The 27,865-nt window shown below is 37.6% G+C and overlaps 1 protein-coding gene across 1 annotated transcript in view; it reads right to left on the bottom strand.

The window, feature by feature from the left end:
• cdh13 (cadherin 13, H-cadherin (heart)) overlaps positions 1 to 27,865 on the bottom strand; it is a 255,361-nt gene that overhangs the window by 28,292 nt on the left and 199,204 nt on the right. Inside the window, exons 8-10 of the mRNA XM_056766740.1 lie at positions 23,702 to 23,842; positions 11,482 to 11,664; positions 10,791 to 11,044 (exon numbers count right to left, since the gene is read on the bottom strand). Coding sequence (XP_056622718.1) covers positions 10,791 to 11,044; positions 11,482 to 11,664; positions 23,702 to 23,842 — 578 coding nt within the window. The remainder of the gene's footprint in view (positions 1 to 10,790; positions 11,045 to 11,481; positions 11,665 to 23,701; positions 23,843 to 27,865) is intronic.

Genomic DNA, 27,865 nt, shown 5'->3' with positions numbered 1-27,865 from the left:
CAGCTGCTGAAAACACCCCCACCGCTGCACAACTTTAACCCGTCCTTTTCCTCACCCCACCAGGAATATGTCCTCAAGACACTTTTTTCCACATACTTTGTACTCTTTTCACCCTTTCATGTTATGGAAGGTCTAGAGAGGGCCTGAGGTGCTGTGCATATTTATGTTCTCGTGTCAATGCGAAGGGCCCGGGGGTCAGAAGTGCTTTTCTCTACATTAGCTTTTAATAGAGGGCCGGGGAGAGCTGCAAACATCATCTCTGCTGCGGGGTCGTCATTCTGGCCTTCTCGTCTCTAACTTCTAAAAGCCGTATTCCTAGACCGTGCCGATGGCATGAAACTATATGAGGAGAAAGGAATCCTTCCTCACAAACTGTGCTTTTATAAGGCTTTCAGTTAATATTATGGTATAGTTTCTGGTTAACACAAATAGTAATGTCACATATCCACTTGTTTTTACAGTTATGCATATAACTAAATATAACATATTCATATATTTTATATGATTTAATATTTAATCAAATATATATACATTTCCTTTCCCAATTTCTAAATTCTATCATTCCTTCTACGTCTTTGTATTTGTCATCTGTTTGTACCACAGTGTTTTCTGTACAGCTACTTTGCAAAATTGAGAAAATCACTTAACTTGACTAAAAGGACAACATTACACTGTAAAAAAAAACACTGATTTGTCACACACTCCAGACACTGCAAAGAAAATTTTAATTAATACATTTTGTGAAATACGTGACCCTGCATGTGAAATCCAGGCTAGTCTCATAAGCTGTGTATGAATTTGCTCACTCGTTCACCGCTATTCCCTATATAGCAAATACTTAATAGTCCACTATACCGGGGAGAAGTGAATGAAAATATCCGCGAACAATGTCCTGCATCTGACAGTACTTAAAACCACTGGAATTGGAAAAACAGTATCCCAGTGCTGTTTGTGAACACAATAGCAGCTACACTTCCAGGATGGAGAGAAAGATGTAGACTTTAGTTTCTAAGCATTGTTCTAGTTTGAAGATTGTCTCTTTCTCTGTGGTCTTAACTCAACTCATCTCCCATGTGTGCATCCGCCGGCCACCAGATCAGCACGGAGAGAGGCACAGGTTGATGAAACGCAGCTGTGCCGTAAAACCCTGTCGATTCCCGAGTCCCCCCCCTCTCTCATGCCTGGAACAAATTGCCATTGTCACCCCTGCAGATATTTCCGTTCGTATTGGCAGAAAGAGCTGTACAAAGGAAACAAATGTGACAGGGAGGCAGGAACATAAACAGGGGAAGTCGGGCCATCAATCAGCCGTGGTCAGACTCAGAGGGAATCAGACCCCTTCTGCGGGCTCAGTGCGTTCTGCCCGCCTGTCCATTAAGCGCTCGTTAAAGTTCAGACTGACGCTCACCATTCATTCATCTCCCTCTGTTTCCAAACCTCTGACAGCCATCACACATACTGTACACACACACATGTGAGAGCTGGACAACCATGTGGGCCATATAGCTGTCCATTATAGTTATAAAAAATAAACTATTGTTCACTTTTACAGGCTAGAAAATTGTGTGTAGGCAAAGAAGAAAACCTAAATCACAGATCTGTGACAAAAAAGTTTCGCCTTAATTTACTCAAAATTCTAATGTGTTTCATAGAACACAAAAAGGGTTTTTAAGCAGCTCTTGTTATACAACATTGTAATAAGGTTCAATAAAAGGAAGGAAGGAGGCGGGAACCGGCGAACATTCAAATAAAGTTTTAATAAAATAAGCAAACAAAAACACGGAAGTTAAATGCCACAAGAACATAAATACAAACTTAAACACGTCCGGGTCCGATCTCCTCCGTGAGATATGCGGGACCGGTGTGCGCACAGCTGATTCTAACTATCACTCACGCCACCGGCCCCGCCTCACGGCTCCCGTCACGCATTCCTCGCTACAAACATCATTTAAGTTTTTTAAAATTAGAAAATAAAAATATTCTGTACAACTAAATGCAACATATTTCATATATTCAAAAGCCAAATCAGCTTGGTTTCGGTGAATACTGTATCATTATAAATGATTTTGGCTTTCGACTGGCTTTAACAGTTTTTTCGATATGGACCGCTTTAATTATACATTACATTTTCTATCATTTTTGACACTTTACATTCCTAGTTATCGTTAACCTATTGTGTAGCAGAAACTGTGTAACAACTTTATGTTGCATGAAAAATACAGCATTCAAGTTTTGTAGAAGGTAAAACAGTTAACTATTTTATGAAATGCTCCAATACTGTCAAGAGAGGCAAAATCAAGGATTTGGCACGATGCCAGGAGCTCTCGGAACAATGCTGCTCCCAACTCCCGAAAGCAAAGATGTTGCAAGCTGTGCAACGTTTATTCAGCAACAGAGGATAGTGAGGCATGTGTTCAGATGAATGTTCACTCCATTACTGTAAGCTTGAGCAAAGAGCTTGAGAATCAAGACTTATAAGACAGCATCAGTCAAGCATGCGCACCCCACACACACCCTTTGCCCTCTGTCTCTTTCGCTCTTTTACATCATTTTTCGCTTTAGTGCAAGAGCTCTTCTTCAGAGAGCTAAAATGAAGAATTGAGTCAAAAGGAAACACTACCTCGGCTTCATTTCCATAAATTATCATGCCTCGGCAACGCAACACATAAAATCTAATTTATTATCATAATAAGGCACAAAAAAGCATCTCTTTGCATCGGTTGAGAATCACAACCCTGTAATTAACTCGGAGAAAAGCAATTTATCCACACTTCAGAGAGGTCTCGCAACTCTCACTCTGTTGCCATCTTTTGAATACTTTTAATTATTTAACCGCATAACAGACGCCTCTCGCAACTGTTTCATAGCCTTACACCACATTACCTATGATTGTCAAGGGCATGGCTGGGCTCTAGGACAAGCATTGTCTTTAATCTTTTTATAAATTTGGACAAAAATGAGCAGAAAAGACCCTCTGTGGTGCTGCTCATCTGTATAACACATAAATAAATAAAACTATACTAAAAGAAGCTAGACAAACCAATAACAAAATCCTATAAACATTCAAGAAAATTCAGATCTTTCATGCTGATAACATACTTTGTCATTGTTAAAATATGAATGCTCAAGAATTTAACTAGGGGCCTAAGTCTCATAAATGTGATCAAATAAGAGTGCAGTCAAAAGTAAACAACAACAACTGCGAGAACGTGAGCATTAAACTCGGCACTGTAAAACTAATAAGCAAACCAGATTCTGCACAGAGACACGATCAACTTTATAAAAAGGTGACTCATACAGGCCAGTTGTTTTTCATGTTGATCAGAATACATTCAGTTTTCCTTGCACACAAATTCTCTTAGGATACCACTTCAGTGTAAGAGAGAGCTGAAGACATCCATTCCAATCATTTCTGTCCTCCGTGCCACCTCAATGAAAACACCACGGGAGAAAATATGCAGAACACCACCTACTTGTTTTGTACCGGAAGAGTCTCTTAAAGACAACCCAAGTTTCACAGACTCAGAAATAGATCACAGCAGGGTGTCTGTGGTCATATGAAAGTGTTTTCCCATGATGCAATAGTCGCAGAGTTGTTAATTAGAAAACAGACAGTTACTGCTAGTCCATTATTGAACAAAGGCCTCTGGATGAATTTATCTATATTCTCACGTACACTATGCATACATACAATAACAGGTAATTAATCAACTCTTTCATTAAAGCAAACTGAAACATAACTCTGCAAAAGTTCACTGGTGATTAATTCACGGTCCACCTTCCATACTGCACCTATGAGACATGAATACATTTTGACCTAAAAAAACATGATATTCTACAGCAAAGGCCAAAGTTAAATGCAATTAAAAATAGTTTTCATTGTAATGGGCAATCATTATGTACAATAGCATTCCTGTAGCTCAGCGGTAAGAGCATTGCGTTAACAACGCAAGGTTGTGGGATTGCAAATACCTATGTAAAATGTATAGGGTAAAGTAAGTTGCTTTCGATGAAACCGTCTGCTAGATGTAAATATATTATATAATATAAACAAAGTAGTAGAGAAATTATATAGCACATTTGCATGTTTACCTTCAAAAATATATGTTTATTGATTTTATTTTATTTTTATACAACAATAGTTATTTCTAAAAAAAATCTCAAAGTAATGGAAGCAATTTGTATGTGCACAGTTAGACATACTGTGTAACTCACAAACCACCTGTAATTCCCTTGTTAACCACCAGGGTTCGTAAAGCCCCGTTAAGGAACCCTGATGCAGGTCATGATCAAGATCTCAATCATAACATATCCCATGTTCTGGGCCGGTGACCTAACATCTAACATCTTTCTAGCCTGTAGGACCGAACAACGTCAGGAACCCCATGACTTCACTAATCACGAGAAAGTGATCATTTTCCGTCGCTTGGAATAGCATCCACTAAATTAGCCGAGACAGAGAAAACAGCACATTTTAAATATCAGGTGTGATGGTGCAGGTGCGAGAGTGCCAGAACAGACGATTTCACTTGCTGTTCTAACAGAGCAATTAGAAGCGTGCAGATGATACGGCGTCGCTACAGACTGCAGCTGTGTCCAATGCAATAAGATCACTTAACAGCCTGCACCACTGACACCAATACCTCTATTAACATGCTTTTAACCTTATGAACTCTTAAAGGCACATATGGACAAACAAATGCACACATACACTTGATTGTAGTTCATCTGCTTTATAATATGAACAGGTTGTACATATTATAGCCCGTTGAGACCGACTCAAGCTGCAATTTTTAAGAAAACAGGTGGATTTTTATATTACTTTATGCAACTCCAAATACAAATGTCTCTAGTTTAATACCACATTTTCTCCGACAGCCGTCTGGCACCCCACACGTGAAGGGAGTGATGAAGTTTGGCATAAGAAGTTTCTTCGGAAATGAGCGTTCTTGGTCTCGACTACAGTATGTGGTCTTCCGTAATGAGCCCCTGTTCTCATCATCTCCAAACTTCTTTTCTCAGAACTTTAAACTGCGGCGTAGCCAAAGGGGGGAACAAACTCAGAATTATGTATACAGAGCTTGTTTGAAACTTTCTGGAGTGAGATCAATTCAAAGACAGCTTTGAAGAAGACTTGCGCTAGGATTTATGCAGTGATCCAAGGAAAAAAGAGCTACATTTTGGATGTGGATGGATCTCCACAGGGGTCCAAGCAGGCCCTAGTCTTTCTGCCTGGACAATATGACACAGTTCAGAAACACTTAAAAGTGTATAGATGATAAGAGATGATTCTGAAGGTTTAACATTTCAGTGGAGGAAGTTCATCTCTGATTCTTTGAAGACACTCGCAGACCATCTACTTAGAAGATCAAAATAGCGACTCCTTAGAAAATAACCTGGACCTACAACCTGAACAATAATCTTCTAAGAGTCACATTTTTTCCTAAATTTATATTTTAGATGATCTCACATATACAGACTGTAAACGAAAGGGATAATGCAAAAAACTTGAAAAACGTAAGACATTTTTTCACTCAAATCTTTACAATGTATCCAAGATCTCCTTTGCAGCACCCAAACAACCCCAAGTAGAAAGAGCCTGCACAAGAAATGAGCCATCCCATGATTCTGATAGTGGCTATGTTTGTGATTTCCCTCAGGCTAGCAGTGATGCACCGCTCACCTTACCCAAGACAAGCTTGACAGCGATGAATAAAGGTTGAATAAAAAAGAAACGCTGAAAAACCTTTCAGCAAACACATCAGAGAGCGTAACATCTTCACCTCGCTCCACAAAATTACTCATTCAGTGGAGCGCTCCAAGGCAAATTTGATGAAGACTGATTTTCAGTACAAACAAGAGCTTCAAAACATGAAACAAGGTGCAGTTTAAAAAAAAAGCATAAACAATTCTGAAGTCTGGCAGTTTATTAAATAAAAGAACGACGCTAAATGCATATGGATTGAAGTTAACTGCTAAACAATACGATTCTTACATGAGGGAAGTTTTCTATAACGTCAACTGACACGACAAATAACAAACAAATTAACCAAGAAATAACTTCACTAAATGGAGTTTTTCTTTTTCCTTTTTATCTTTCATTGAAAGAGAGATACAAAAGACAAAATCTATCCTTTCCTTTTTATGGTGAATTATGTCTGCGTGGAGAAATCTCTGCCAGTTCTGACAATTTAAAGAAAATGGAGCCTATTCAGAGAGATTTGTAGAATCAGGGTAATCACAGATTACTTAAGAATGTTTTTTTTCTCATTGATTCAATTCAGCACTTTTCACAATATGGATTGTTCCAAAGCTGCTTTAATGGCGAAAAACTGAAAAACACAGAAAATGTAAAACACAGGACAGTGCATGGTCTTTATAGAACAAGCAAGATCATTCTAGTAAATAATATCAAATAATAGGCCTATCTGATAAATGCAGTCTCCCGGTGAGCAAGCCATCCAACAGTGCCCTGTGGCAAGGAACCCAAACTCCAATGATAAATAAATGGATAAAAAAACTTGGGAGAAACCGGTCTCAACCGGGAGGGCCAGATCTTCTCTGACGCGTCACAGCTGTACTCAGTTACTTTGATTAAATGTTACTGAGTAAATGTTTATAAAGAATAGGGAGAGTTTATTAGTTGGGATTTAGGACGTTTCATTTGTTGAAACTGTATGGGTCTATTTTGTCTTATTTTATTTTTTTCGATTTCAGGCAACAGAGGAATGTTACAAGCAGGGAAAATAATAATGGCATATTGTAACTGAGTGCAGCTATAACTTCAAACTGCTGTCATGTGATGTTAGTACTAATCATTGTAAATTTAGCATTAATGTGACAAGTACTCCGTCTTTGCTCTTAGTTGGAGATGGAATAGCCTGAGTTGAAGCTGGCATGGTCAGACGGTCACTCATTGATGCAGAATAACTTGTTTTTTCTGAATATAACATTAAATTCCCAAACATAAAATGTACACTATAAAGTAAAACTAAAAAGGTCTTCACCATGTGCATGTTTAAAAACTCAAACACTGTACATATAGATAATGACTGTAATAATCCTTGTGTTCACATAAAACAATCCCAATGTTTGCACTTCCTGTTGGGATCCATTCATTTAATCCCGTGATTTTAACGGTTGTTTTTTATCAAGGGCTCTTTTACAGGATATTTTACAGCACAGTTCTTAAGAATTACCATGGGACACAGGTAGACAGATAAATCAATAGGGTTTTACTATATATACACGGTCTCTCGGTTGCTTGTTAAAAGCTATGGGGCATCTTCTGTGAATATAAACTTTAATATGCCGTCCTGTTGCGTTACAGAAAATGATGTAATACGGACAGACAGGCAGACAGAAATCTCATGCACAGATGTCCAATGCGTAATTAACATTCCACACATCCCATTATTTGTTAAAAGTTCATTATCACACCATCTGTAACTAATTCAATAAAGGGTTACTAGCTTTATTCACCCTTCGAGCATGATTGTGAAGATAAATAATGTTGTTTAATCTGAGTACTAGACAGCAATTAATGCCTTCAACATGCTCTTTTTACACAAGCATCTGACCAACATTTATTCCTTTATATTAATACAATAAACCTAACAGGTCCATAAGTGTGAGATCACTACAAGAAATGCTTCTATTTATAGTTTTCTATTTTAATACAAACCTTTTCAATTTTAATTTAAATTATCTGCAGATTTTTAAAACGGTCAATACGGTCACTAGTTTTTGCCCCCAATGTATGTTAACACATAATCTTAGGTACATAAAAATAAACCCTGCCAAGGCACGTGCTGTCCTCCTAGCGTATCCTCTAAAGCTATCCTGTCTGTCCATTCCCTTCATATTCCTACACTGCTTTGTTTTCTTTCTTCGTGCTGCCACGTATAGACTCAGGTAAAAGCTATGACACTTCAAAGGGCTTTTTACTGGCAAAAGGAGATCAAAAGAGGTGAGATGGGCAGTGAGAGGACAGACATTGAAGCGATGAAGAATGAATAGAATGAGAGAATGCGAGAGAAAGCTCATGTGGTCTGTGATGAGCGGGGTCTTTTAACTAGCAGTGGTAATGGCAGGGTACATGACCTTTTTAAACTGCCCTGATCTCAACAAGCATAAACGGCTAGAGAAAGAAATGTACAACTTTAGCCTTCAGATAACTTTGGGGGGTGATTACTTTTGGCCTTCGTTTTAATTACGTAGTTTAATATACAATATAGAAATACATTAAAGCTGCCGTGCAATTGTGTTTCATGCATTCTGACTTCTTGTGTTAAACGTGCTGTCTTCTCATGCTTAACATGGTCAACTTGTCAAAAAACGAGTTGGGCATACTACATAGTATTTCTGTGCTCGATACACTCCCCCAGCGATCGTATAGGTTTCGGCAAGTTTTTTTCGAACATATAAAACTGTTTTGTAACGACTTTTCTTAATCCCTTATTGGACAATTCTCCCGGCATGGCCACAGGAGAGCCGGAGAAGGAGACGTGTGTTCAGGATAGAGAAGAGAGTGTATACATTCGCGAAGTTCAGGTGTTTGTTTGTTCACTGCATTTGGGTGATGAATGTTATATAAACGGTGGATATAGCGCTGGCCTTGGAGATCGTTTGAAACTGATATATGAAGCCGTCCCAGCACTAAAAGATTAGTGAAACTGATGTCTGTGCTTTGGTTCAGCCTACCACTCCCACCCCGCACGCGCCGTATGTTTTCGTAAACAATCGTAAAGCTGTATCTATCTTTTATAAATGTGATCAAACTAAATACTCTTCGTACATACGAAGTATGCAATACTACTCTATAGGTATTCAAGATTAATATGAGACATATTAAGAAACCCTTTCTGTTACGCCTGCTTTAAATACTGAGAATATTTGCTAAATGCATTTTTTTATATTTTAATTAAATAATTTTATTTTGTTAACAGATACATGCCTTTGTTGTTGTTAAACAATGTTTTTTACAATAGTAAAACTGCAGTACAGGTATCTATGTTTTTGGCGGATTCATTACCATTTATTTAACCAAATATCATAATTAAACTACTGTAATTGTAGTATGATCAAATTAAATGTGGTTTAACTTCAAATACTGATTTTACGTGAATTCGTAACTATTTTACTAGGTGTCTAATTCAAATTGACACATTGTGAATCGTACGCAAACACACGATTACTAGAAAAAAAAGAATACTGAAACCCAGGCTCTAAACCGAACGCAACTGGCCCGAAAGCAAATCGAACTGAAATGTGCGAACAGGTTTGTACCAATTCATATGAAATAGCTCTAATTAGCCAAAGTTATGTTTTTGCTGTGAGACTGCTGTCGTCAAACCATGGTTAGTTTCAACACAGTCTGACAGGAATTCGTGACATTGTCGCGAACTGTGATCTTTTAATTTGTGTTTACTCACACGAATTTCCCTCTTTTTTCATATCGGTCAGCACAACTTTTCTTCGTGTCGCCTAGTACGAGTTTCAATCTAATGTATTTTAATATGCGATATCTTTCATATGTATAAATCTATATCAATGCAATGATGAGATTCAAACCTATTTTAAAAGGTGGCACATTCGTGTGAATTCCTATTTCCTACGATCCCTGTGACGTTCTGTTTTGCCAATGATCTATGTTACGCAAAGTTAGACTTTGCGGCTGTGATTTTAAGGATTGGGGTGAAGTTAGGTATTTGTTAGCCACATCCTAAAATATGTACAACTTCTTTTGATATCAGGTTATACATATATAAATGTAAAGACACACGCAGTCTGTGTATTGAAAGTCGTGCTGAGTAACACAAAAAGAAAGTTGTGCTTAATGATATCGTACTCACTGATACGAAAAAATATTTGTGTCCATGAACACAAATGAATAGATTCCAAATTTCGTGTCTATGCCACGAACTGCCTTGAGACTGGGTTGTTAGTTTCCTTAAGGGTTATGAATATGTTTTCGCAGACACTGCCCTCACACAGCGAGAAATTTTCTTTGGCTAAAGAAGCTAATTTAATACTGTCAACCTGCTAACATGCTAAGTCAATTAACCATCCAAACTCACTGAGAATTACCTTACTAACAACAGGGTTTGAATACTGGTCTGCCTGCATGCTAACGTTGGGATATAGTAAAGGTAATGAGGCTTCACGGCAGGTAAAATTATTACATTAAAGTAATGATCTGTCACCAGCCTCTGAGAATTAGTTTAGAGATATTGTAACAGCTCCAAGTACAGAGTCAATCATGGAGTTGGGTAGTAAGATGAATGACTGCACAGATGGTCAAAATCTCTGTGGCAGAGAAGTGTGCTCACATGTCAAACATTTCTCAAAGAGTGCAGTGAATCTGCTGGATGAGAACAACTACATCGGGAGGCCATGCGGTTGTTCGTCTGAAGCTTTGATTCACATGTGCTATCATCAAAAACTCCACTATCAGAGTTCACAGAGAATATAACTAGGCAGAGAAGATTCACTTGACCTCTTTTGAAAGTTCTTCAAACTTTCAAACCTTTAAGTTTGTTTCAAACAACGCTTAGGTGAAACGTGTAAATGGTTTGTACAGGATAGTTTTTCAGTGTCCACCATGAGATCAAATTACAAGAATTTAGGAAGAAATATTGCCCCTATCTCAACCAATGAGCTCCCAAGTGGTCCTTTATCACAATAATAAACCCTCAATCCAGTTCAGTCTACTAGCCAACAGTCAAAGCAGCATGACAGACTTATTTGGGACTTGCTACTATCGGCTTTATTTCATGATGGCATGATACCTTATGCTCTGGGTTTGGAGGTAGTCGGGGTCAGTGGCGTTCAGCATGGCCACGAAGCTGCCCACGGGAATATTTTCTCTCCTGATGACCACTAGGGGATCTGGAAAGAACACGGGCCCTTCGTTCACATCCAGAACTGTGATGTAGACTGTTGCAGTTGAGCTGGGCCCGTACACAACATCTGGAACCAGTGCATCTTCGTTTTCCACTTTTATCAACAACGTGTGAAACATGGAACTCTCATAATCCAGAGGCTAAAATGGACAACAAAACAAGCACTGTAAAGAACACCATTTCTGTCTGAAGCCAAATTTTCACTTTCGGGTACAATAGCTTATGAATCCAGATAATTGTTTTTGCTGCCTTGAATTTTTAAGTGCAATTGAATTGGCTTGAATAGAAGACATTTAAAAATTAAACCAGAAGTGAGTTGCTGTCACTTAAAAAAATAAGTGGAAATTGAATTTGAATTGAATAACTGAGTTTAAGTTAATTGAAAACATTGGGTTAACTTGTTTTCATGAGTTGAAAAATGTAAAAACATTACAAAAGTGTAAGAAAATACCTGTATCTCCAATTATGATTGTACTTAAAAATTTAAGGCAGCAACAAATAAAAAAAAAAGTAAAATTAAAGTGTTTTAACCACAATTATAACTGAGTAAAGTAAAGTAAAACATGGACGCACATACCTTTATAACAGATAACATGCCCTCATTGTTGTCGAGGTTTGTCTGGATCTCAAAGTTCTGGTTGGGATCTCCATTGATAATAGAGTATATGGCTCTCCAAGCTCCCGTGGCCGGGTCGTCCCTGTCGTCCACCGTCAGGTTCACCACCACCCCAGTGGAACCCTCATTCACTGTGGCCTGAAACTGCAGCACAGATTGTTAAATGTCATTTAAGTGTTTCCCAATATGCAGTTGCAATCACACATACTGTATGCATCAGTAGTCATGCACACACTAAAACATTATATGAACCTGCAGTCTGTAAATGATTTCAGTACCCTCAGTGCCATCCAATAATAATCCCTTCAAGGCCACCGATTTAAGATCTGAGAAGATGGTAACAATAAGAACGAATGAGCCGTGGAGGAGTTGCGGGTTGTGTAGATAATGCAGGAAATGAATGCTTTGCCTACAATTGTCCCTCTTTATGTATACAGAGATTATCACAGCCAGTGGGACGGATCGCTATTGTTTACGGCTAAAGACGCACCACCTTCTATAATGAAAGTAACGCTGATCTTCCTACGGCTGTATCACTTCAATCCCTGTCAGCCCCTCCATCCTTGTTTGTACACGTAGAATCTGAGTCTTATTTCCTCCCTGCAACCCTTCTTTCTGTCTCTCTGTCAAAGATAAGGCTTAAGCTAAGCCTGTGTGAAACAGATCTTGTTCTGTTTTTTTGCCACTGGAGAAAAAAACGTCATTTCAGAGTCCTGCAGATCTCCATAGTCCTTGTTCAATCCAGCCCAATGTCACACTGTTTGGGAGATGAAGTGTTCCTAGCTCGGCTAGATGAGCTCTGGTCCCCATCATCTCTGCTATCATTTCTGTTTTGCGCCTTGTGAAGTAAGCATCCTCTTCTTCTGAAGCAACCAACATTCTTCAAAATATCTTCTTTTGCTTTTGTGTTTGGCAGAAGAAAGTAAGTCAAGCAGGTTGGAAATGACAATAAACGATGACAGAATCACATACACACATACTAAATGGTGGACCATGTCTTCAACAATATGCCGTATTCAAGGAACACTGTGTACTGACCCAAGGTTATTCCTAAGGAACCAACAGCTGTTAAATGGTCCTTCTTTGTGCTGTTTCTCTGTGGGTGGATGTTTGATTGTTGTCTTTTATTTCTGCAAACATTCACTAACCGACAGCTACCATGACAGCTAGCACCGATTATTACATTTGACCTACTAAATTAATGTTTTTACACAATGCCAATCTCTCCAAAAGAATAACATTTTCATTAGGTACAAAGAACGAACCTGGTGATCAGACAAAGTGCTTAAAATAAAAGTCCTACATAAGCTCTACTTTATTCTTTCCTGGAAACATTTCTGAAGCCGCCTCTAGTGTCCTGGAAAAGCCGCGTATGTCTCAGAGAATGGCGAGAATGCACCTGTCTGTCACGAGTCATGGAGCGATTACATAACTTATATATTACTTTAGTTCCTTTGAAAGCCCTGTGTCTGCAGAGAGCGAGCGCTGTTGGTCTATCACTCACAAAATCACAGCAACACAACCGAGAACCAATTTAACATGCATAAAATGAACAATTACACATAAGTTTACAAATGGTTACTGAAGGACACAAATGCACCTGCACACTCGCAGACACACGCAAACACGGAGACATCTTCACACCGCTGACCAGTCGCGTTTCATTTAATCATCTGGGGCAGTGAAGCGGTCAGATGGATGTATTCAATCTTTGTGGGTTGCTGATTCACGGGCCCTGCCACACTAGTGATAAGACCCCAATCCTTGCAAGTTCACAAAGCAACCAGCGGTGTGAGAAACTGAGCAAAGTTATCAGCCCTAAGCCAAGACCCCAAAACTAAGAAAATAAGAGCAGACCCCAAGTAATATTTATTCATTCAATGCATCCGGGCAACAAGATTTCATCTAACCATTCGATTTTTGGGAATCAGACCTGTGACCTTGGTGCTGTTGCATGAGCACAGGGCAAGCAGTGTGGCCATTTTCAGCCGATAATTTAGTTGCAAGCTGCATTTACACAACGGTAGCATCTCTCAGCAGGTGTGTGCCAACGATCACAGCAACTCAACTCCCTGCTGGGTTAATGTCTTTACAGATTCCTCTCACACTGAAGTGCTGACAAGCCATTGACCTGCTCATTATGAATCAAATAGTTACAGTTCAATGAGTTTGTTAGTTAAACTGTGAGTTGGACAGCATTGTTTTTTTATGTGTTAACCTGAATCGCTGCATTTTTGCCATCTGTGACTATTGTCTCTATATCGCCATCTATGTTTGAAACATAAAATTGCAAGTTATGAAGTTTAGCGGCATCTAGCGGTGAGGTTGTGAATTGCAACCAATGGCTCACTCCATCCCTCTTCCCCCTTTCGAAGCACTACGGTGGCATACACAGGACTAAGATGTCGTCATTTTTTCGCTTCTTTCCTTAAAGTAAAAATAACATATTTGAGAAACACGCTCTGTAGAGCAGTTTGTCCGTTAAGGGAAACTGTAGAAACAGCATGGCGCATTCCATGTAAGGGGACCTTCGGTGTATGTAGATAGAAATAGATCATTCTATTTAGGTTATAAAAACATAACGCTTCATTATATAAGGTCATTATATATACCTTTGAAGACATTATTATACAGCATTTCTGTCAATAGATCGTTCTAAAAATTATACACAGGTAGGAAAGACAAGTATCATCAAACAGAGTTGTCAAATTGTTGATCAACAGCTTAAATTATGAATTAGGCTTCTATTATAAACTTGCTGTTGTGAATTACGGTATTAAACAGTTTTGAACACTGATTGTTTATGTACTTGCCACTTTTACTGAAGTAAATGATTTGTTCAGGAATTGAACATCAAATTGTAAGTTGTTTTAAGTCAATCAGTGGTACACTTCTCTAAAAATAAATAAATTCCTCCTGATCGCTGGTGTAGCAATACCAAAAATGCTTAGGAATGACTTTGCATTAAAATTGATGTAACCACAGTGTACAGACACCAGTTGAGATTGAATCTGAACTGAGCTCCTGCTTTAGTAACAAACTGCTCGGAAAATACACACCTGATTCGTTAACTCACAGTTCGTCTTGACATCTGTTCACGAAATCAAATCAACATTCATGACCTTTAGAGAAAACCCTGCCTGGCTTACACATCTAAGATTGCATGTCTCAAACCGGGAACACGAGAACTTTGTGCTGTTTTCGCAGCTTAACGAGATTCTGCAAAATAACACTTTTCATTCTACCTACAGTCAAGCTGGGAACACGTGAGGTGAAAGACACAACAGAAGCCTTCAGAGACTGACCTGTCAAGATGACAGTGGATGAAACACAAATGACTTTAATGCCACAAGGAACCTAAATCACACATATTCACATAACAGTTTCTCTGAGAAATGAGAGTGAGAGACTGAGCGTACCACAGTCTGGCAGCCCTTCATCCGGAGCTCGGAGCTTCAGTGTCAAAGTTATTCCATCAGCATATACAGCAACAAATTATAGTAACTTTCATTCGTAGCAGTACCAAATTTCACCTTTTCCATACTGATTGTTGGGGTACAATATCATATTATTGTGAAGAACTTTGGTCAACTACGGGTATTTTAAATTGTGCTATATAAATAAAATTTGTATTGTATTGTAGATTTTCTTGTTGGGGGAAATCTGTGAAATGTGACAAAAAGGATGTAAATGTACTGCAATGTGTTAAACAGAACTGAGAGTACTCGAGTCTTAAACATTATAAAATTAAATACAAAATAAAAATAACAGATTTGTTTCTTGTTTTTAATGAACTGCGTAGGTCTTGGTAAATTCACCATGTCAGCTATCATGCAGAACGTCTGTTTACTTAATCACTATGCAGCATCTACAGCGGATTGTTATTGCTGTTTCGTCGCAACGTTCTGTTACGTGACATTTATATAGTTACATACCTTTATATAGTTGCTGTTAGAGCATAAACAATACCTGCTCAAAGTTCAGTGCCAAGTGAGATATTGTTTTTAACAGAATTCGCTTTCCAAGGACTACAGAGAACGGCTGGAAACAGCCTCTACTTCCCGGCTACATGATGTGCCTATTCCGAGTGCTTTTAATAACCTTCGCCGAAAGAAATACGCCAAAAAAGGGGAGAGTCTTATAGAAGAGCCGTTGGAGTGGTGTTCGGTTAGAGATTTTAACATTTGACTGAGCTACGTGCTTAACTACTCTCACTTTCATCACAGTCCTGCAGCTGGTAATAAGAATTCAGCTACACACATTCTAAGATAACCAATTTTCAAATAACAGCTTTGATAACTTTAACATCGGCTGTGAAAGCTGTTCTGTGTAATACACTGATATTGTGTGTGTATGCGCTCACCTCTAAAACACTTCTATGAAACTTCCTTTGAAGTCCTACTTTGCAAATGTCTCCTGGTTAATCTGCTTGTTTTATTTTCCAACTCGGGTCCAATATAAAAAGGCAAAACTAACGCTTCTGTTATTAGTGATGATTAATATAACCGGTCTAGGGGCAATCAGTCCGGTGTCGTTTCCCTCGCCATAGTAGGAAAAACATTTGCGATTTCTAACATCTGTGCATTAAGACATTTTGGTCTATTTTGTGGATTTTAATTGTGAACATGACAAAGCATCGCAACACTAATTGGTATCGTTTTAATATTTTTTAAATAAGGTATAGTATCGTAAGATGTGTTTACGGTACCGTGCCAACCCTACAAGATACTGTATATGTTGGATGTGATTAATAGTGTAGATGTTCTTAAATGACAGCATATTACATCAGCGAGGGTGTTCAATTCTACCTGGGAAGATGTTCCATAAGAGCAAGATCTTCCAGATCTTCCATTATAGCCAAAACCGGCTCTTATTAAACACACCTGAAACCTATAAATCAATGTCTTCTGACTCACCTGAAAATTACAGACAGGTGTGTGTGGGCAGGGACAGAAACAAATAAAGTGCTTTGTCCTCATTTGCATACTTCTCCTCACAGAGCAACATGTTGCATACATACGGATTGTGTATAGCAGTTAAATCCATTAAAATAAAACATATTATTTATTAAACGACTGCTGCAGCCGTCTGAAAGTTCCAAAACTCATCCTATTAAAATGTTTTATGTACTAGCCTCAGTTTTACATACGGTTTAGCATCGATAATAGCATACGAATATCCTGTTAACACATCCTAAGTGCATATAATTTCATGTATGAGGTCTATGCTTTTTTTAAAGATAACAGATTTGTCTGGCATCCTGCTATCCAGCTCCGACACATTATTTCCTCCTTAAAGAGACTTTCTGTTCAAAGATGTCAAAACAACATACATCAGTGCTTTCCCTCAGATGCGATGAAACTTCTTGACTGTTCACAGATTGACTCACACTCATACGATATCTGAAATAGTTACACTATACTGTATGTCTATTTAGTTAATTAACACCTGGACTTAATGGGACCAATGGGGCTCATTAAATGTATCTGGAAGTTTTAATGTGTGTTTTTGGCTTTGTTCACGTTGGACACAAATTCAATTTGGTTTGGTCTATCTACATCATTAGATATAATAACTGTGCAAGCGTCGGAGTGATGCCAGGAGGCTTTCTCACACAACCAAGACTAGCTTTCAGTTTTAGCCTATTAAAGTACATCAGAACAATTGCAATTTCCTTTTCTCTGAAACGATTTCAGTTGAAGTTGCAATCCATAAAGGTATTAGTTATGTAGTGTCTGTGGTCCCTATAAAGTCTCAAAGAATAAAACGCTTGAAGTACATTGTTTTCAAATAGAATAACAATATTCAGAGCCAATGATGAAGTACAAATTGATGGGCTGAATATAGTGGAAAACAGACACATATCGTTTAAGAATCTTTGACTTTTCCTCGAAAATGTGTAAACATTAAAATATGTTAATTGAAATCTGTAAGTAAACTAATACATTTATTTCTTTCAGAAATTGTTTCAACACATCGTTTCATAGTGCACTAAGTAAACTGAAGCATGCAACTAAGAGTGATGATCAAGTTATTTTTCTGAGCTATGACAGATACAAAAACAACATATAGCAACAGAAATGGCATACATCTGGCTACTGATAAGCAAAGCCATCATAAACATGGCAGACAAATGTACGGGCAAAGCAGGAAGAATATGTCGCTTTGTAAACAATTTAAATTGCTGAAATGCAAACGAGAAGAATCCAAAGAAAAGATTTGCATAATATGAAATATGCTAAACAGCCATAATGCGGTTTGGTGTTTCCATTACAGAAAAAGAAAGACTGCTCAGTCCTGTCACTGGCGCAGAAGAGAAACATTAATTCATATTAATGCACGCTAACTATGCTGAAATGATTTTTTCGTGGAGAGTCGATAAAGGAATACATAACGTTTTAAGCTGTTTTCTCTCTCCTGACATGGCACTTATGCCACGTTAGCATATTGTGGGCAAATTTATTTTGTCTCTAATTGAATGGCTATCCGGTTCATGTCCTTTGTGTACAAAATGTGCTTTGATACTAAGGTTAAATGTTGAAATAGTTCTTTTTTTTCTGACTTATCAAAAGCTCTGCCCTTCAGCTGGAGTATACAGCAAAAGGATGTTTACTTCTGGATATGTGAAGAAAACATCTTAACATTATGACTGTTTTAAAGAAATACATTGCAATGTTATGAGTCACTTCACACACATCAATGAGTGAGACTTTAATAAGCGCAATAAGGTTGGATTTGTTAACACTAGTTAACGCATTAGCTAACAATTAACAGCCCTTTTAGAGCATTTATTAATCTTAGTTTCTGTTAAAGCTACAGTATGTAGAAATCGCCCCTAGAGGGCGCATAATAAAAACAAGAACGGTGGTGTAGCTTGATGATGCTGTGAAGGAGCGTGGAATGATGGGGTCTGTTGTCTTCAACTCCACCACTGATGGCCATAAATCAGACGGGAACAATAAATTATGTTAGCGGATGTTTTATAAATGTTGCACATAATTGTGGTCCATAAATAAGTGACTGCTCGAAACAAGTTAGTGGCTTGCTAGATGCTAGACACGACTTCCGCAATTGATGCCATTGACTGGCAACTGTACAGCCCCGTGTCAATGTTTAGAATGCAAACTGTACCTTTAATTTCAGAATTTACTAATGTTTTTTTAAATAAATGAAGGCATTAAATTATTAAATTCTAAGACGATAAATGGACCATTCCTAATGCATTTAGTAATGTTAACAAAAACAAGTGTATTGTTAAGTGATACCAATCTACTAGAGATGTATCAATATATCGGGCAATAATTTCCACGCTATCGGCCGATAAAATAGCTGATGATCAGGGTCGATATATGCTGTCAATCAAAATAGGACCGGAAAATAAAATACATTTGTGCTCAGTATTGAGAAAATTTTAAGAAACATTGCCAGTTTGATACTCAATATAAATAGTTATTATATCAATGTATAAGATTCAGAAAGTTAAGAAATATTAATTCAATCCTATCGAAGATATCATTCAGAATAATTTGCAATCCGTGTCAGTGGAGAAGTTTAGTATCGCTGTATCTCTTCTATTTTACAATATATAACATTGCAGAACGTGTTAAATTATTACAGTACACTTTCTATACAAGTGACCCCAGAGAGACCTCTTTCTAGAATTAATGCTGTTCAAAGGCTTCACCGTTGTTAGAGGTTTAGGAAACATAGCATTAGATTTACTTAACATTAATTCACTTGGGAGAACATTTTACCCAAAGTAAGCTCCTCAATGAGTTCACTGAAATTGAAACACATGAACTTGATATTGCTGACATCATAATAACTACAAGAACCCGTTACATTCCTTCCCTAACTTTTACCTCGGGTGCTTTGGTTAAAAGTAGCTGCAACACATTCTGACACTTTTTTGGCTCAAGTGTTTTTTTCTATGCAGAAACTGTACATATAAAAAAACGTAAGCATCAAAGCATCAAACAACTTTTCTAGCTTTATGAATGTCGTGTTCTGTTAAGCACTATAAAATGATTGCTAATGGCATTAATGAATGTTAATTTCAGGTTTCAATCAAAGGTTTCAATCATATATAATGTAATATTCTGCAAACCCTGGCTCACTCTCTCTAAAACACCCTTGCTTTCATCACGACGTCTGTAAACCGTCAGCCACTTAAGTTAATCTGTACGTATTTTTCAGGCCGGATGAACACTCCAGCTTCTCTCTAAAGTGCGTCCTCATAGACACTCATTAGCCATCAAATGGGCAGAAAGTTGCTTTAAAAATAAGTATTTGAATGCATTGTCATTATTTGCCAACAACTGAGTGCACTGTATTCTGAAAGTGCCCTTTGTGATTAACTCATAATGCTAAAGGCGGCGAGGAGAATTCATTTTAGCCGACTTTCAATAGCAGTGATTTTTCTGTCAAGACAGACAAAAGAAATAAGGCTACTGTACAGGTACATTACTTCCCCTGCAGAAAGTATGCATTCATAAAACATATTTTTATTAAAGTGAATTGTAAATGAAAAAAAGGCAGAACAAGAATCATTGGCGGAGGGAAATGGGCATATCTTTCAGAATGTCATTATTGGAAATGTCTTTACTCAGTCTGATTATTCTGAGCTGCAATATTCTGTTCAGACACTCTGAGACATGGCAGGATAAAGGGGCGAGATGAGCCAGAAATAATTTAAGATCCAGAGGGCTCATCAAATTCTATGAACTATCAATAACTTGTGGTGTAGCTCTAGGATTTGAGCATGAAAAGTGAGGTTCAGGGGTAGCGGGAATGAGACGTGAATTACAACATTATGTTTTATCCCACATAAGGAAAAGTTACACCAAGAACAAAGACCATACGTGATTTATTTATTATTAAAGAAATTCAAAATAATATTCAAGACCCCTGCATTCAAGACCACCCCAAACCTTTCTATTAGCTGTGCCTGTGAATGTAAAGTCAACTGGTCAATGTAGGAATAAGAATATCCACCCGATCATAATTCCCCCAACACGCGTGCCTGGCTTACGTTGTTATCATGTAGGAAAGTTGTAGCCATCGTTGTTGATGTCATTAGCATTTTGACGGAGGCAGACCCCTGCTGTCACTGCAGGGGTAGAGGGAGCTCAGATAAGCTGTCTGTCTCACTGACTGACAGGTGTGATAAGCCGGATCACCGCATGCTTCCGCTCTTGGAGGGGGTGCATTGGAAATTGATGCCCGCTATCACAAAATGCTTCGGGTAGGCAGGTATGTACATACCACCTGCGGCAACTACCACAGCCTCTGGCCTCTCCCTACGAGACTCTAAGCCCCAGACCATGTAGAAGAAACCGGAGAGACAGAGATAATGGAGGGTCTGTTATTATCCTAATAATACCCCTGCAGTGGGACTCTGTTATGTGATAGCATACATTATCCGTGACCTAGAATAATCTATGGACAGACAATATTTCTTTTGTCACACACAGCAGACATTTATTTCAAAAGGCAAATGTAAATGTGAACACTCCTGCATCTTGAGTAAATAATGAGTGATAGTGTAAATGGCAATTGATTTTCAGTTTTCAGTCAATTTACACCGAACAAGACGAAATATGAAAAGAAAAATGGGATGTCATGTCACTGGAAAAAAGAAAAAAAAAACAGCTTCATTATGCCTGTCTTTTAACTTTTTTATTATTAATAGAAATTATTAATAATGCTATCAATATTAATTTTGATTATTATTATTAATATGGTTACCATTGCTATTATTATTATTATTAAATACAAAAATAACAACAACTATAATAATATGACTACGACTACTACTACAACTACTTATCATAATAATATTCATAATATCTTAGTATTATAATTGTTATAAATATCTTTAGTATTATTATCAATGAACTTCTGAAAGAAAATCATAAAAACTATTTCCACAGACTTTTGATAGAAATGCAAGCCTAAATCCCACATAGGACTTGTAAAATATTGCACAGGTTTGAAATAACATATGGCAGAAAATAATGTCAAGTGTTTCCATGCTTTCAACTGCTACTGTATTTGGGAATCGTCTGTTTGGCAGAATGATCCTTGGGGTGTCACACACCCTTAAGCAAAACAGCAGCATTTGTCAGATGCTCGAAAAAGGCAACACAATATTTGTCCGCATCGACAAATCAGAAAGGCCCTTTCCCCAGCACAGCAATGCATCCTGGGAACGGTCCAATGTCGGGTGGACGTGCCGTCTCTGAGAACCTGACAACAGCTCAGGGCACTTTCTCGAAAATCTACACCGCTCAAAAATAAGTGTCTGTCGATGTTGTTTGCCTCCACCGCCCAGGAAAGTGCAAGTTTGCATTTCCCGACAAATTCATCACAGGTGGGTTAAAATGGACACAGCCCTTCAGTTTGCACATAGCGTCGGTGCAGTTTCCCTGCCCTGTGGGTTTCATATCGCTGAATGGCACAGGTCGCCTGTAGTTTTGATTGTTTAGCAAAAAACTAATGTGTGTTATATACCCTATTGGAACAACGCAAGTCCAGCAATTTCTGTGAATACAAAAGGGTCCTTGCGCACATACACAAGCAAACGGACCGAGAAAACAGGCAGCCCTCCATCATTGGGGCAGACCCTGAGTACTACAACACAATCACTTCAGACTGCAAACAGGAGGTCACAGAAGATACATTAGCGAGATGGACCCAGTCTATCACCTTCGCATGTGTATTTGTGAATCAGAGCTGTCACTCCTGTGCGCCTCAGATTAAAGTGATTGATGCACGCGTGGCTTTGTCTCCGCAAGGTCAGCACATCTGAACGAAGGGCCCGGGCCCTGCCTCAGCAGGGAGACATTCTGTTTGTGTTTGTGTGATCAGAGTGATTGACAAGAGGAGACAACTGGTGAGAGACTTTAAGACTGAAAAGATCCAGTGTTTGTGTCCAGTCCCAGATGACTGCGGGTGTTGAGATGCATCAAACTGCTATGAATTATTTCCAAGAGAATCAGAGAAAATAACTGTATTACCCTGGTCATTCGAAAGGTGAAATATTCCATTATGAAATAAAGATGTTCGGTCTGGATGCTGACTAAAATACACATTACCGATAAATGTGAAACCTGTTCAACTAGAAACTGTCAATATCATTCAGCGTCTACTTGTGAATGATTCTATAATTACAGCTGAAGGGATTGAAGGGACTCATACATAACATATTAATATTTGTAGACGGCAATAGCATCATACTGCACTGTAAAACTTCGCTGTGATTTTGAAGCAGGTTAGTAAGTGAGTTAATGTAGATTTAATTAAAAAAAAAATTAAACATCAACGTACTTAGTTTTTATATTTTCTTTCATAAAACACAACCTATCTTAGGTCATGTTTCTTGTTATTTAACTGTAACAAATAAATATTAGTGTTAAAAGTCCAAATGCTTTAATTTTGATTAAAGTAAAGCTTAACTCAAAATAAAAATAGTAATAATAGGAAAAGATTAAGTATAAAATCTACAGTAAGTTACTTGCAAACCTGCTGGAAATTACAGCAAAGATTTACAGTGTGTGTTATATACAGTACAGCAGCAGAGCTCAAAAGGTCCACTTGGGAATTTTTTTGATAGATGATCCTTGTTCCTTACATCCTTATGTTTTACAAAGCCAAATAGTAAACCACTTGATTATTATTTATTCAGTTATTTACTTCCAGTCATTAATAGAAAAAGAAGTTAAAAATGTTGGCTTTAATTTGGGCATAGAAACATGAGAACATAATTTAGATGATTAAGTTTGTTATTTGCCTAAATAAATGACATCAACATTTTTTAAACAATATACGTTTTTGACAAATTTCTAAAATATTTGTGTCTCTTTATTATAACAGGTGGTCTAATAACTTTGTTAAGCACTGTATATAATTTGATAACCTACAAATAATATAGAATGCTAAATATTAAATATCCTTTCAATTTTCTATGCGATTGTTAGGTTTGATTTTGATTTTATAATCTTAAAATAACTAAAATCATAAATATCAAATTTTAACCTAAAACATAAAAAATTGTTTAACTATATATAACAATAATTAAACTAAATAATCAAGCTAAGCAAAAATAATTTTCAATAATTCCTTTAACTATCACGATGAATGATGATTAGGAAAGAAACAAGATGTAAAAATCCAGCCTCACCAGTGAGTGAGTAAACTCGGGTGCGTGGTCGTTCCTGTCTGTGATGGTGATTGTAGCTGTTGTAGTTCCTGTCAGTCCCACCTCACTTCCTGCCATATCCTTTGCCACAATCTCCAACTCATACTGTGTTGTGGGAAGAGTCTGCAGACACAAAAGAATACAGATACGAAGAGTTTCAGTAATGTGACGCACACAACCAACTTGATGTAGACCATTTAAATAGAGACAATAGAGTGCAGTCATGATAGAAGTTAACCAAACTTGAGTGGCCTAATGTAGAACAAGTAATTGTTTAACGACCGATTTACTGTGTGTTAGATGCTGTCAATATGCAGTAAAAAGCTCCACCTTCTTTTAATGAGTGCTTACGTTGTAAATTAACTATTAGATGGAGCAATTAGGATCTAATCAACCAATCATTTTATCGGCTTGACTGTCCCTGAATATAACTAGAAAGTATTTTTACTCTTACCATGGTTATTTAAACTATTAGCCATTTACTATATTAAAAAGTTAATTACTGTACAAGGTTGACCGGTGATCTATGAGACCAAAACATCCAATTGCTTATTTACATTTAATCTTATGTATGGTCCTCCTCAGGGACAATGCCGAAACAATGATAAACGCTTCACGCAAGAGCATCGTCGCTCCATGACAGGTGATAGTCGAAATAAATGTCAAATTTCAGTCATTTTTCAATGCTGAAAGAAAAACAAGGAAATGTCAATTAACGCCCACACCACCTTTATTTCAAGGCCACGTCCCTTCAGTTGTCATGTCAAGATGCGCAAAAACTGAAGGAATTTTATGCTGAAGGAATAAATGAATAAAAGTGCTTTAGTGAAAGATAAATCAGAAATTCCCAGAGGTTGTCAACATGTTTATTCAAAAATGTGCTTCTCCCACATAGTTTTTTAAAGCTAATAAAGCAATCTTGATTTTTGAGAGAGATCGCAAAAGGAAAAGGAACACATTCTTATAATTCAGTCTTTAGAGAAAGCAAGGTTATTTCAGAGATCCAGCAATAACTGTATGAATAATAGATGGCTGCATAACCTACAGAAAAGAGCTTTTTATAGACCTGTTCCCTCAACAAAAAGAAAAGCTTTAAACTCATCAAAACAAATCTTGTGAGTGCTAAAAACCCCTTCATCTCTGTCAGACAACACCTACACCACAAAACCTACTCCAGACGAAAAGCCCAACATTCATAGCTTCAAGACAACAAGCATTTGTTCAAATAAGTCATCCCTACTTGGAAACCATGATGGCATATTACATACAGTAGGGAGGTGCCGTTAATGCTAACATTTATTTCCTTTATTGAAATCCCACTCAGCGAAATCTTAAGTACCACATGCTTAATAAAACTCATCCATCTGTTTCACATAATGCCCAAGAGGCCCTTGCTGCAGTCATTTACCCATGGTGCACTGCCTCTCTATAAATTACTCCTGCTATCACAAGCTTCATACAAAGACTCAGAAGAATGTGATTCTGACAAAGCTTCAATTAATACACTGAAAAATCAAAGAACATTGTGATAAATGAATAGGTGTTTTAAAAAAGTAACACAGTGGGGAGTAGAGTATGTTTAAAGGTGATCCAGAGGAACTTGGGGTTAAATTTGATACATGCATGACAGGCAGAAAAAAAACAAATGGTCTTATAAATCACTTTCGCTTTTGCAGCTTTATAGTCTTGTTTTGCCCGAAGCAACATCTCTAATTTACCTCATTGTTTGTCTATTTAAAAAACTATCATTGCTCCACATTGAAGCGACATAATAGGGCAAAAAGAAAATAAACGCCTGACAGATATGACACATTCTGACGTGTCTTAAGTTTTACTCATTCGCAGTACAGGGATGTAAGCGTTTTCAGACGTTTCAGTGTTGGATGGGCAACGTTTGGGAAAACTCTCGTGTGGACGAGGAGCGTTTTGAAAACGAAAACGCACTGCTGTAGACAGAGTATTAAATACAACAAGACACATCTTTACACCTAATTATACAATACAACATCATCACTTAAACCTGAGGAAACTTTTCTTAATCCAACATAACCAGCCATGGTGTCTGAGAACGACTGTCACTGAAAAACATCTCAGAAGTTATTTACTGCTGATAAACAGATGGTGCTGTGACTTGAAAAAAGAAAAAACGCATCTGGATAAGAGGGAGGTGAGAGGAGATTAAATCTTAGTGCCGTCAAAGGCTCGCGCGAAGCTCTCACCTAGCTTGACAACATCTTAATGAGTCGAGCATCTCTGGCGTTCTCCCACTTGAATCTTATACAGCAATGCACCTGTGACCTTCACGTGTGCCTTTGAAGGTCAGAAAGCTAGTTGCTAAAACATAAACTGAAAAATTGACTAAATGTTTTGGCAACTAGCTTACAAGACAACATGTTATGCGTTTGGCAAACATTTGTTTCCAATAGGTATTACAGTGCATTCAAGATATGTATTTAACAGTTTGTGTGTCCCACAAGAATCCAACCCATGCTATATAAGCAATAGATCTCCCCCAAAAAATCTGTTTTAATTTCCTCACCCTCATTTTTTTACAAATCTGTTTACATATTTTGTTCTGATAAACACAGAGAAATTTATTTGGAAGAATGCTTGTAACCAAAAAGTTTGTGGCCACCATTAACTAGTTGGAAAAAATTGCTTTGTTTTGTTGAACACAAAATAAGATATTTTAAAAATTTTGAAAGGCAAACAGCTCTGGGGCAGTTTTGACTACCAGTGTAATTCTTCTACTTTGGTAGTCATGGTGACCGAGAGCTGTTTGGTCACAAGTATTTTTCCAAATATCTTTCTTTGTGTTCATCAGGAACGTATCCTTGGAACAACTCGAGGGTGAGTAAATGATGAAAATGTCTTTATTTTTGGATGAACTGTCCCTTAAGTCGAGTTACACAATACATCAGCATGACAATAAATGTGTCATATATTTAAGAAAGCTGGATCCAATTGACGTTTTGTGACATTTCGTCTCTGACAGACTAACATTACATGTGGCTGTATGATATCATTCATTTTAAATCAGACTCAATACAATCAAGCACAGTACTCTGCTGAATAGATCAAAGCTTTTCCTATGGGTAGACTTAAGTATTAAAGGCTTCAGGAGATGGAAATATATATGCACATCGGTGAGACAGAACCGGCTCTGACCTGCTGAATAAGATACTGCCGTGTCCACTTCAATAGGTGTGATGTCATAATTATGCTTCTGTAACCCGTCTTTGTTCTCTCAAGCGCTTCGAAAAAGAGTGTCTGCTTTTTCCAGTCCCATAGCCTATTCACTCACCTACCTTTCATTTCTCAAGAACATAATGATCCATATAAAAGCCATAGACCAACCCGCAAAAATGCTGAATAAAGCTATAACGGGATGTCTTGTGTAGGGAATCTCTCTATCATGCCATTACAACTTTTTGTCTTCTTGCTCGTAATCTCTTACTTTCTTTTTTTAGTTTTTCATCGCACCTTTTCACGCTCTTCCTCCACTTCGAATAGTTTTGCTTTAACTAAGTTTGACCAAGTTGAAGATATGCTAATGTCTGCTGTACTTTCACTGGAGGTTTAATTTTTTTTAATACTTCTTCACAGCGCGGCACAAATGATTGGAATCTGGACGGTTTTATCATTTGGCGTTTCGACTCAATCTCTGGGATGTTAGAAGAGCGTTATCTTCGTTTGCCTTTCATCTTTTCTTATTACTTTTTTATCACTGCCATCCACACCTTGAATAAAGCCATTTTCTCCGCCATTCCAGCTTCTCTCATTTTGCGTGACCTTTTTGTGTTGAGTCATTCTGGGCTGTACTTTTGCACATAATGCTTTAAGCAAAGCAGTATCATATCATTTTAATTTAACTCAAGTCTGTGTTAACACCTTAGTCCTTTCTTCAAACGTTCAATTTCAAGACATTTGCAAGAAATGTTGAGCTCTCGTTTAGGAATACGGCTGAAAAAGCCATTTTAACTTTTATATGTGCTGTTATATTTTATATGATTATACATTTATTAAGGGGGGCTAGGTATCATTGCATAGATTTCATAAAAAATATATAAAAAGAAGCCTGCGTTCCTCGGGATATTACTCTTTTCAACAACTTAGTTGCTTTTCGCTTTCATACCCAAAGCACCA

This window comes from Triplophysa dalaica, chromosome 14 (assembly GCF_015846415.1).
Source record: "Triplophysa dalaica isolate WHDGS20190420 chromosome 14, ASM1584641v1, whole genome shotgun sequence".
Classification (NCBI taxonomy): domain Eukaryota; kingdom Metazoa; phylum Chordata; class Actinopteri; order Cypriniformes; family Nemacheilidae; genus Triplophysa; species Triplophysa dalaica.
Note: the sequence above shows the minus strand (reverse complement) of the source record. Positions and strands in the feature narration are given on the sequence as shown.